Source organism: Lathamus discolor, chromosome 19 (assembly GCF_037157495.1).
Source record: "Lathamus discolor isolate bLatDis1 chromosome 19, bLatDis1.hap1, whole genome shotgun sequence".
Lineage (NCBI taxonomy): Eukaryota > Metazoa > Chordata > Aves > Psittaciformes > Psittacidae > Lathamus > Lathamus discolor.
The window spans coordinates 4,614,939-4,627,143 of record NC_088902.1 but is presented as its reverse complement, the minus strand read 5'-3'; the positions used below and the strand labels follow the sequence as shown (position 1 = coordinate 4,627,143).

The 12,205-nt window shown below is 42.0% G+C and overlaps 1 protein-coding gene across 4 annotated transcripts in view; it reads right to left on the bottom strand.

The window, feature by feature from the left end:
- Nucleotides 1-12,205, bottom strand: part of KDM5B (lysine demethylase 5B) — a 50,607-nt gene that overhangs the window by 24,126 nt on the left and 14,276 nt on the right. For 3 of the 4 annotated variants that reach the window (XM_065698137.1, XM_065698139.1, XM_065698136.1), the window contains 8 exons: nucleotides 11,878-12,048; nucleotides 6,499-6,633; nucleotides 5,422-5,515; nucleotides 3,956-4,062; nucleotides 2,551-2,709; nucleotides 1,888-2,007; nucleotides 1,233-1,391; nucleotides 634-815 (listed from right to left, as the gene is read on the bottom strand). In XM_065698137.1, the coding sequence (XP_065554209.1) occupies nucleotides 634-815; nucleotides 1,233-1,391; nucleotides 1,888-2,007; nucleotides 2,551-2,709; nucleotides 3,956-4,062; nucleotides 5,422-5,515; nucleotides 6,499-6,633; nucleotides 11,878-12,048 (1,127 nt within the window). The remainder of the gene's footprint in view (nucleotides 1-633; nucleotides 816-1,232; nucleotides 1,392-1,887; nucleotides 2,008-2,550; nucleotides 2,710-3,955; nucleotides 4,063-5,421; nucleotides 5,516-6,498; nucleotides 6,634-11,877; nucleotides 12,049-12,205) is intronic. The other variant, XM_065698138.1, reaches the window with a different exon arrangement.

The following is a 12,205-nucleotide window of genomic DNA, read 5'->3' as shown; positions in this document are numbered from 1 at the left end:
CGGCAGCTACTTCAAGAAGCAGCAACTGCACAACTGACCAAAAAGATGATCTACTGAATAGCAGCTGGGACGGGGTTTTCCTATTCTGCTGGAATATTTATGTGAACAAGGAAAGGGAAAGCGCTTGAGAGGCTTCAGGAGTGACAGGAATAATTCAAACTCCAGAGAAGCTGCAAGGTGAAAAGTTGAAACAGCTCAATCTATTTAAACTATCAAAGAGATGGCAAAGATCTGTCCTGATTAGAGCTGACAAGTGTTTGCTTGATGAGAGGATTTATGATAGAATGATCTATCGAACACACACAAAATATGCAGGGTCCTAAGACTGTTGAAGCTAGATGATTAAAACAAAAGTTGTACATTGAGCATAATAAAACATTTGATGGAGTAACTGCTGCATCTCTCATGGATTTTAAACTGGGAATGGATGTCTCTTTCCAAAACATGATCCGTTATCCAAAAGCAAATCAATGCAGGAATTGCACTGTGTCAAATTGAACCCTGCTGCTATAGGACTGCAAGAGTTATTCTGACCTGAACAATGTGAATCTGGATTTAGTACACTAATTAAAAAGGGGAAGGGGGAATGAAAGGGAGATTGCTTCTCAGGCTGGGTTCATTCCTCAAACTCACCAATGAAGATAGTTAATCGAATAGCTCCAGTGGTCTTCTATATGCCAACAAAATGAAGAAAAGCACATTCCTACATATAGCCAGGGTAATTTCATTCCACATATGTCTGCAGTGATGTGAGCAAGAACAGACTGCTCCATCACAGGCATGTTGTTTAAATTCCAGCCACTATCAAGGTATTCCTGAAAATTGAACAGAACAGTCGCAGGTTTATACAACATGAAGTAAAAAACTCAAGAACTTAAAACTGGAAAAGCATCTTTGCCAACTGAAAAATGTCAGAAACAGGTCAAAGGACAAACCCTCCATTGTCTTTGTTCATTTCACAAGCCTTATCTGACCACCTTTGTTAAAATGAGACTTTTTAAAGTTTGGAAGTTATTTATTAGCTTTGAGGATAAATCTGTGGCTTTTAATGCTTGATCGCAGCACATTTTATTTATTCAAAACTCTGATATAATTCTCCTCTTCAAAAACTGTGCCATATACATAAACCAAACACTTTGCAACCCAGTTCTAGTATTGTGCTTTGAACCAAAAATACTTGTTTAGTGAAGAACTGCAACACAAATGGACACAGTGAACTAATGAAGACCTACCTCTTCTTCTGGTCTAACTTTAAATTTCCCACCCCTGACTGGGAAGCCACTGCCAAATTCCTTTGAAGCAATATCAGCTCCATATTCTACTGTCACATCCTCTTCAATGGTACTAACAAGTCTCCAGAACTCTTTTTCAACCAGCTCGGTGGGGACCATCTAGATACGAGAAGAATAAAAACAAGGAGCATATCCTGAGGAATCAGTCTATAAGGAGCACGTAAATCAAAGCTGTCGCAAGGGAAGAACCTCCATTAGCTTGAAGCATCTCACCAGTTCAGAATCATTTCAGTAATAAAATGCAGCAGCACTTTATTACTCTTCATTTTAAGGTGGAACCTTGGTGGTTCCACCAAGGACAAGCTGCTGCTGTGTTCCCACAGGAATGGGTGACAAAGAGCATCCTCTTCCTTACAGACACTTCAAAAGTGGAACCCCCACCCCAAACCAAAACACGGACCAATCAACCCAGCAGCAGTGCAACAAGAAACCGTGACACTGGCAAGAACACGGACTCACTGATGTAAATAAGGAACTGTGATTTCACCCCGTTCAAAGGCAGAATTCCTGCCTCCTCCTCAAAGTTAAAGTATATAACACTAAGCACAACCCCCCACATCTATAGCATAGCATCAGGATAAATACATGAACGTACATGGACTGGCATGTTAAAGTAGTCTGACTTGAATGCATCTGCCATTTCTCCAAACGTGCGAAGCGTATAGTCTCTTGCTGCTTGTTCAAAACCAAATGCCTCTTGAGGCTTATTACACTCCTGCAATTGAAGAGATCATCATTTCTATGATGCATTAATAAGACAATCTGTGCTCACATTTTACACAAGCAAGCTACTATTACAGCATCGGCTAAGAAGGCAGGACCCCTGACTGAAATAAGTGATTGTCTCAAAGCTCACCGAGTCAGAAGAAGAAACTACTCTGCTTAATTCACCAAATCACAGTATTTATTTATTGATAAACCTGCATTAACATCAGTGAAGTCTAATGTCTCCTTCCTCTAGTAGAGTTAAGCAATAAGAAGACCTCCATGTTGATGCACCCAGTGAGACTCAATTTTAAGTACAGAGGAAAGATACTCATTAAAACCCAATGTAGTCGTTAAAAGCACATCAGTTTTTGGTTTCCAGCTTTTCAATTTGAAGCATGCCCAATCTTCATTTTAGTTTTACTCTTTATCTCATTGTTTGCACAACCTTAAATAATAACAAACTGTATTTTCAATCCCTAGGATCGAGTTTAAAAACACTACAAAAAGAAGAAACAGCCTTCAGCCTGACTGCTATGGTTTGTCGGATTACCTGAGCCAAACACTGGGGACACCTCCAGTCCCCTTTGGGAACATCATGAAGGGGTGGAATTAGACAGAAAGTATGGTAACTGTCATCACAGCCATCGCACAACAGGAGACGGTCCTCATCGTTACCGCTGCCGCATAAGAGACATACATACAAATCCACCTGTAACAAAAAATTGCCAGAGTGGGAATTTGAGCACTTCAGGTAACTTCAGGTGAAAGAGGAGGTTGGTAACTCAGTCACCTGGGACATCTAGTGAAGTTTAGTTTTACTTTCTCTCTGAAATGGAGGTGAGACAAGTAAACACAAAACACTTATGTCAAAGTTTAACTACTCTACCCTGCTCTGTAGTTCAAGGAAGGACCATAAGAGTTCCAAACCTGTCCATGTACTGTTTTCCAAGTGACTGGAGACCTGATTCAGTGGCCAGCCTAGTTTGAAGCAGCTGTGCTAATTGGTGGGCATAACACCAGTTGGTTGCTCACAAACCCTTTTTCTTCTTGCTCTTGCAGCATGTGTGCACAGCCTTTCACTACCTGAAGGGGGCCTATAAGGATGCTGGGCAGGGACTTTTCATTAGGGACTGTAGTGACAGGACAAGAGGTAACAGCTCAAAACTTCAACAGGGGAAGTTGAGATTGGATCTAAGGAGGAAGTTCTCTACTGTAAGGGTGGTGAGGCACTGGAATGGGTTGCCCAGGGGGGTTGTGAACGCTTCATCCCTGGCGGTGTTCAAGGCCAGGCTGGACAGAGCCTTGGGTGACTTGGTTTAGTGTGAGGTGTCCCTGTCCATGGCAGGTGGGTTGGAACTGGGTGATCTTAAGGTCTTTTCCAACCCTAACTGTTCTATGATTCTATGTTTCATCCTTCTCCAAGACCAACTGTTTGGAGCCTCAGAAGAGAGGAAGTTCCTCTTGATGGCAGCATCCCTCTTTTTCCCCCAGAGATACTAGCCAAAACCTTCATTTTCATTTGGAGAGATATCAGCTTCCTAGCAGAGCTAGGTGCTTTTGGGCTGATAAAGAAGGGTGATGGAGGTTTCTCACAGCAGCTACCAAGACCCAAGAAAAAGGGGCAGGTTGGCAATGGGCAGAAAAATCAGCTCACAGAAAACCATTTCTATTCAGACTCTTCATTCAAAATGCTTATTTTAACAGTGTACCTTGGAGACAGAAAACAAGTTGCTTTAGTTATACTGAAACTTAACTAGCCCGTTAAGCTTCGGCATGAAGCTTTATGAGTATGTATGTTCTTCCAGGCACACATACTGCTTTGTTTCAGCTATAGGGTTACATGAACAATACAAGAGTCTTTATTGTCATAAAAAGGCCACATTTAACTACATGCCCAGGAGAAACCCAGGAACACCCACAACCAACGGGAAGCAGGAGGAAGCAGGGATACTCACAGCATTAGTGGGCTTCTTAGACCGGACTTTGGATTTGTCTTTCTCTGGCTCCCCTGCATGTTCTCTCTTCTCGGGCAGTTTCAATGAGCTGTGCATTTCCTTTTCTGCTGCAGCAGAAAAACACCGAACAATGAGGGGATTACAAAATGGTTTAGTACTCAGAATACTTGTTACTATTTGTTATTACTTTTAGACTACATCACTCCCAGTTACTTGTTGAATTCCTTGTTATCCTATACACACACTTGTTTCAGTTAGCTTAAGACAAGATCTGAACACCTGCAACTATCAGAAACAGCAAGTAATGACTATCACAGCCCACATTCTCCAAGTGGGTATTTTAAATCCTATGTAGATTATGAGCATCCTCATAAGCTAAGATTTTGTTTCCACGTGGTGGTAACAAATTTAGCGCAATTGCTCCATCAATTTTACAGCAGCATGTCACATGGAGACATGAAACAACACAAGAGCTTCCTACGATGACCTTCACACTTCAGTTTCTTGTACCACTTCTGGTGCTGAAGACAAGGAGGCAATGAAGTTCTTGGCTAATGTTACACGTGAGCTTTACATGTGGACATGAGACAATCTTAAGCATTTCTTGGAGTCTGAGAGCTAACAAAGTTATTAAAGAGAAAAAAGTCTACATCCTTCAGACATTTAGGCACTAAAAAGCTGTCTGGAGCCTTTTTTTTCTACTCTTCAGGAGGAGAAAAAAAGAAAGACCAAAATCTACACAAATTCTTGGGGGAAAAAATTCTTTTGAATGCACAAAGAGACTGAGAAGCTGCTTTGTTCATTTCAGTTAGCAGTAGCTGTACACAGTCCCTGTATTTGCTTTGCCAAATTAGCTCTCCACAAGCTCATTCTTTTGTTTGACAGCATTAAACATTTCTTTCCACCTGAAATTATTATTTCTTAAGGACACAACAGACTCAGGACTATTGATAGAAGGAATTTAAAACAATCCTATTATGGGAACTTGATGATGAAGCTCCCAATCCTCTTGGATACTGAAGCTCACACGATCCTTCGCATTCGTGAGTTTCATTTCCTGATTTCAATTTCTTTACTAAAACTACATGAAATCTGATACAGACTTAAAAGAGTTTCCTTTATTTAAAGCCAGTGGATTGATGCTGGGTATTGAAAATACAGAACAGAAACGTTGCTTAAGTCTCACTGTTGATTGCTCCCCCAGGAGACACTGAGGTTCAAAAAACAAGGAGAAACTGTGGTTTCAACTGAAAGTATCTTCTGCAAGACAACCATGCACAAAACCAAAGAGATGTCCTAGCCATGAACAGACCTTTCCAATAAATTCAACTCGCAAATGAAGTTTGGTTGGTTTGGGCTTTTTTAATACTTTGAATTGTTCCAACTCCTGCATTTAACTCTGGTCTTGAACCGTTAGCACAAAGGAACAGAAATTGCAATCCCATTTTGTTTCAGTCCCCACTCACCATTTTCACACTTGGGAGGTGCACATCCCATTCTCCTTCTCAGATTGTGAGTTCTGACTTCTGGAGGGTCAGACTCACTTTTAATATTGGTTGCCTTAAAGAAAACCGAAACAAAATTATCAGTCATGAAGACAAAACACTTTGGTTTTAGGCTTGTATGCGGGAAAAGGTTCACTCCCATCCATCCCACTGCTGCCTGCCCAAGTGCGGACCCATGATCCTGGAATATCCTGGTGGGCAGAGCTGCAGGAACGCTGCATACCCAAGAGATCCAACCTGTGCTCACCCCCTCCTGCCCACTCTGGTAAATGCCAAGAGAGGGCTGCAGAGGTTCAGAGAACAAGCTCATGTGAGACATAAGCACTTCCCTGAGGTACAATGGAGGTCTGAAAACTTGTAACCTGAGTTGTTCTAGGGAAAAGCCAGGCAGATGGAAGTCAGATGAAGGTTTTGACAACTTCATTTAAAATCAAAGAACCATTTTAGACTTACAAATGAGTAAATCTAAAAAGGAAACCTGAATTTCTGAAATACCTGTTCAATTATTGAAAAAAAAAAAAAAAAAAAAGAGAGTTCAGAGAGAAATAACACACGGAACAATCCTGAGAGATTTGAAAGGAAATCCTACAAAGAGGCTGTGCCAGTCACGATACCACACTTTTAGTATGATCTCAGCAAAGGAGCAAGGAGCTTTGGGCTTTCAGATTTTGACTCTTGAGAAGCAGAACACCCTCCAGCCTAAGCAGGGCACTCAGTGGATTGTGGAGATTTCAACACAGGATAATGTTTTCCAATTCTTGTATTTCTTCCCTGAAGTTTTGACACTCTGGGAGAACAATTCCCAAATCCCTCAGCATAAAGATGCATTTCTCCAACATTGTATTTTTTAAGCCTGATTTCTTAAGGAAATGAGGTCATGCAACCACTATCTTGCTACTCACACAATCAACCGCTCCCTGAACTTCAAGTTATAGGACTTGTTGGCTCAGCTTTCAAAGTGTTACTTCCATCACTGCATTATGGCTGCAAGCTGGGTCATCAACGAGCACTTGCCCGTACAAAGACAGATCCTCTCACCTCTGCTCTCAGGCGCTTTGCTCGACGAGCAGGAGGACAGGTTTCCGACGGCTGAACAGACTGTCTCTGGGGGATATCGTGGGGCTTATACTCCTTATCCTTTGTGTCACTGGTGAGATCTGGTTTTTGCAAGCACTGAAGAGAGACAATTTGATTACTTCATTTCTGCCTCCACCTCTCATCCAAACTTTGTGCAGAACAATTTCCTGGCTAATGTGAAAGAATGCAGACAGGGCTTCCATAATCACTGTGCTGAGTTAATAGAAACAGCATTTATGACAACTGTAACACGACCAATTTGAGTAAGTCACAAAATCGCTTTTCTCTGCCCTTTAACTGATTGCAGTAACCATAATAAAGGATCTTAAATAGACCTGAAGTCATGCTTTAACTGTTATGAGCACCAAACACTTCTCCATGGGAATACTAACGCCAATTCTTCTAGTAGATGGTGCTTTTGGATAATGTATCAACAGCATATTGGAAACTGCTGTACTGTCCTCAGGTTGCATTACTGCAATGCTAACATACAGAGCAATATAAAAGTAAATTACAGCACATCATACATCCCAGTCTTCACTGAATACAGTTTTGTCTGCAGAACATTGCATTCTTTATATGTCTTGGAGAGGACAACTCTGCTGCATGAATTAAGGACAGAAGGAGAGAAAGATGCAAGAACAGTTTCAGTTCTTTCAAGATGCTGAATGAACGCAGAATCACAGAAGGTCCCAAGTTGGAACACATTAAGTTGCTGTAAACTGCACAAACATTTGGCAAGAAAAGTAACAATTAATGACAACTGCAAGTTTGACAAAACCAGCCAGTAACAGCAGACAAAATACAACAGATTAATGAGCAAACAACAAATCCTAAAGGAAGAAAAAGTCTTATACTACTTAGGAAGTATTTCACATGAACTGCCGGATCCACGTGCCCCCGGTTCTGTTAATCTGTTCCCATCACAAGCATTTTCTCAGCTAGACTAAAAGAGGACAGGAACTGCAAGAGAACCACCACGGAAGTGGAAGGAATATTGCAGACAGCACAGGAATCAGACTTTCTGAAACAAATGCTATCAGAAGGGGCAATGGAAAAGGAGAAAGTGGTATTTCAGAAGACAAGTTCATGCTGAAAGGAATACATATTAACCAAAACAGGAAGTATTGGTCAAGGGTAGCGGGGTATCATTAACTGTCACCCACAGACAGTCCACAAACACTGCTCTAAGAAACCTCCAGAAAATAGGAAAACCATGAGAGAACTAAAGCAAGCAGCATTAATGCTCCCCAGAACATTGCCACATTTCATGGCTCCTATAAAAACCAGTTCCTTGAATCTTGGTCTCCTATGAAACAGATTTTTCCACTTCAAGTTTTGACTTCTGATAACAGAGGCCACACGAGCCTTGAAAGCAAATATCTAGAAAGCTTTTCCTAAACAAAAGGATAATGAAACCTTGAAAGAGAAAACCAACAAATCATAGAACTTGCCTCTCTGCAGTGGTGGCCAAGAGGAAAAAGAGAAAGAACCCCCCCTGAAAAACAGCCCAGAAGACATTTCCTAAACATTGAGGTTTCAACAACTATTTAAGCAGAAACATTTCCAGTGCCTCAGTAAGCCCGAGGCAAAGCAGTAATATGAAATAGATGTGAATTAATGTCTTCAGCTGTACCTAAGAACTGGAAATGTGAGTCCTGTCTGAAGGATGGGAATTCCCCTCAACCTATTTTATTCCCAGACTGACTATCAACTGCAAGCAGTGTCTTTAAGCAAGGACGCTATATGCCATTTCTTCAGTCCTTTCCTCTCTCACCCAGCAGAGCCCTTCTGGTAAGGTTCAGTCTCCATCAGTAATTCACCATAAGCTCATCCTACACACTATGATCTAGCCTGTGATCAGGATCTCATTACATTCGGAGAAGATGGTTCCACATATAATCCTCCAACTCCAAATGGCGGCAGAGAGCAAATTCAAATCCCATCATCCCAAAGCATTAAGGAGCAGCTCCTTCAGCAGGCAGGCAAAGGACACAGTGAGAATGTCCACAAAGCCTCCAGGATGTCAAAAAGATGAGGGAGAAAAGAAAAGGTTGGGATGCAATTAATCACCTCCAGATTTAGGTGGTAATTTAAAAAGCTCATCACTCAGGCTGCCTGTACTTGCAGGATATAAAACCCCAGCTATGTATTCACTTGAGGGTAAGAACGACCCAACTGCAGGGGTCCTTATTTTTCTCCAGCAAAACCAAAGGATCGTAGGAAACCATCTCACAAAACGTCTTTATTAGAGGCATACACATCTAAACCTTTGGACATATGAATCCCCCTCAGGATATTAAAGCCTTAGCTCAGAAAAGAGACCAGACCCAGAATTATTAATCCAGTTGCATTCACTGAAAAACACACCACCACCAGACCATCTCTAGCCCCCCCAGACTGCAGCTGTACTTTAAGTCATGCAACTATCTGGGCAATGCACCCCAGAAGATGCACTGACAGAAGATTCTGGACACCTCAATTCATGGACCTAATAGCAGCCTTCCAGTATCTGAAGGGGGCCTATAGGGATGATGGGGAGGGACTCTTCATCAGGGACTGCAGTGACAGGACAAGGGGTAACGGGTTAAAACTTAAACAGGGGAAGTTTAAATTGGATATAAGGAGGAAGTGCTTTCCTGTTAGGGTGGTGGGACGCTGGAATGGGTTGCCCAGGGAGGTTGTGAGTGCTCCATCCCTGGTGGTGTTCAAGGCCAGGTTGGATGAAGCCTTGTGTGGGATGGTTTAGTGTGAGGTGTCCCTGTCCATGGCAGGGGGGTTGGAACTGGATGATCTTGAGGTCCTTTCCAACCCTAACTATTCTATGATTCTATGTAGGGGGGTATTTACCTCTCTGGACACACAGCATGACTCTCTTATCATACCAATGGTTACTACAGCTCACAACACAAGTGAGGTACAAAACGTCAAGAGCCAGTACCCCAGTAGCTTTACTGTAACTGCTCTGGTGACAAACACCCAAGACCTGCTTAGTCAGTGTTTCAAGATAAGAATAAGATAAATAAATCCCTGTGGAGAGCTACCTGGAGTATTAAACTGGCTGATTTAAGGGATTTTTGCTGTTTGACTGAACAAGAGCTTTAATAAAAACATATTATCTGTTCACCTCTCCACAGCTCCAGCCAGATTCACTAATTTGAGTATGGACACAGAAGTATCTCCAGCTGGGATCTCCAGCCAAAGGAGCTCCTGAAGCTAGTTTAACATGTATCTAAACCACACATAAACAATTAATGCTATACACAGATCTGGATGAGATTTAAGTTACAACACGGTCATCAATGGAAATCACTGTGTATTTTCAGCTTTTGCAGAACGAAGTCAATGGATATTCCAAGTACTACCAATTAAAAAGTTAATAATAATAATTAAAACTAATCAGTGAGTGGCCTTTCCAGATGCTCGTCCTGCCTGCATGAAGAGCTTCTCTCACAAGGCTTGTTGAACTATTGCAAGAAGGAAGCACACACCTCAAACTGACAGCTGTCAAATGGAACAGCTACGTCTCCCCCAAAACACAGAATCACAGATGCTCGGATTCCCAGGAAAGCACTGAACAGACATACAATAAAATGGACACCTACACAAGAAGCATCTGGGAAAGCACCACTTACAGAGAACACATGGAGGAAAGCCAAGAAGAGCCTTAGCTGACATTCTTCCTCAAAAAGAAACTGTACTGCAAAACAAACTCAGCTGGAAGACAACACTGTCAGGAAGGAAGTCAAGCCTTAGAGTGAAAAGTGAGCTGAAGCCAACAGATTTCTGTGGATTCTCTCAGTTCACTGAAAACACACATCTCTGCCACGTATGGGAGGGGAATATTTTAACACCTCTGGGGGAGGTATGGGGAGGTGTTTGGAAAAGGAAGTTAACCTCACCTACATCTCCAGAACTGCACCCACCAAGCATCAGTCTGCAACAACCGTTATGTGCCCTCTGCAAGAGAGCGCTCGGGAAGTTAAATGGAAAAGGAAGCACGACCTCTTTTGAGAGGAGCTTTCCTCTTCTAAGAGGGTCCACTACTGAGAAAACCATGAATGAAAGGATCAGCTGTGCGACAGGCCGTGTTCCCTCTTTTACAACTTGTAATTAGATCTTTCCCTGTGCAACTGCACCTCAAAAATACGAGAGCAAAGCTTGTCCCCAAACACACCAGCTTCAAAAAGAACAACAGAAAAGAGAATCAGCAGTTTTCAGACTTCATAAAACCACACAAGGTTATCAATGGTCTTGCATGAATGTGTCTAAGGGAAGGCAAAATGTTTTTGATACAGGACTTTCCCCAGCACAAAGCTTTATATTCAATTATATTCTGTTCTTATCTGCCATTTAATACTCAAACCTGCCACAGTTCAATTATTTCTTCCGAAGGGTCTGCAGAATCTCAGTTTTTCACTGAAGAGCCATCAGCACTAGCTCAGTAAAAAGCCTTCAACGCCAGCCTTTCCTGATGCATGTCAAGAAGCTCCCCTATTTTGGTAGTTCTATGTAAAAGGCCAGTGTTGACTTCTGCAGACAGAGACATACTTGTCACAGGATTAGGGCTTTTATTGCTTAAAAAAGGTCAACACTCCTCTGCTTGAAAGATCATCATGGAAAGAGCGCTTCAAATAAAACTGGATGTTGGTAACTGCAGCCTATTTTAGTTTTCTGAATAAATGGCTACTGCTCAAAAAGAAAAGCCCTATTATTCATTAGAGATTATGTTGCTTCCACTCTCAACCAACCCTGAGTTTTGTTTTAAGGGCCAAACCTAAGCAGAAAGGATGAAGATTTAAGCTTGACAAAAAAGTCCCAAGCCATCCTGTTAACTCCATTGCAATATCCATGAAGCATTCTTGAATGTGGACATTCTTAGTGAAAGCAAAATGAGTCATTGCCACAGAACTGCCATAGTGTGATGCAGTTCCCCAGTCCCCCCATGTGCAAGTGATCCAGACTAACAGCACTCTTGTTCTATCAGACATGGACCTACAATGACCTCTGAATACAGCAGTATTTTGCATTTCACAAAGCCACACTAAAAGGAAATCCTAAAAGGAAGTCTGAAATTTCGTTATCATGAGGATTCTATGAACTGGAGACAGAAAATACAAAAAGGCAGCACTCGAAGCAGTCAGGCAGAAGTTACTTTTTGGATGACAAGTTTGCCCATGGGCTTTCTGAACTGCCTACATCACCACCACAGACGGCATCTTGCCCCCTGCATGCCGTAACGCATAAAATGGAGGCTTCAGAAATGTGCCATCAATTAAAAGAACAGAACAGACTGGCTGCTAAATGAACATGGCTTCAGTTAGCTTCAGTATAGCTTACCAGTAGGCTTGCTCCAGACTGGAATAAGTTGTAAGGATAGAGAATGCGCTCATAATGCGCGCGGATGTGTGAGCCCACGGCTTTGCCAGGAGCAAATCCCATCCTAGTGGCTATTTTGGTCCATTTTCTCTCCTTGCAAACGACATCAAACCCTCCTTCTTCTGCAACCAGCTAAAAAGCAAAACACAAAAAGGTCATGTATTTAGTACTAAAGCTCTCACTGCTTAAGGGAAGTACTGCTTGTGTAGAAGCAAGACACCACCACAACTGCTGTTTTAAATCAGAGTGGACAGATTAAAACAAAAAAGCCAAACCCAAATGTGAAAGT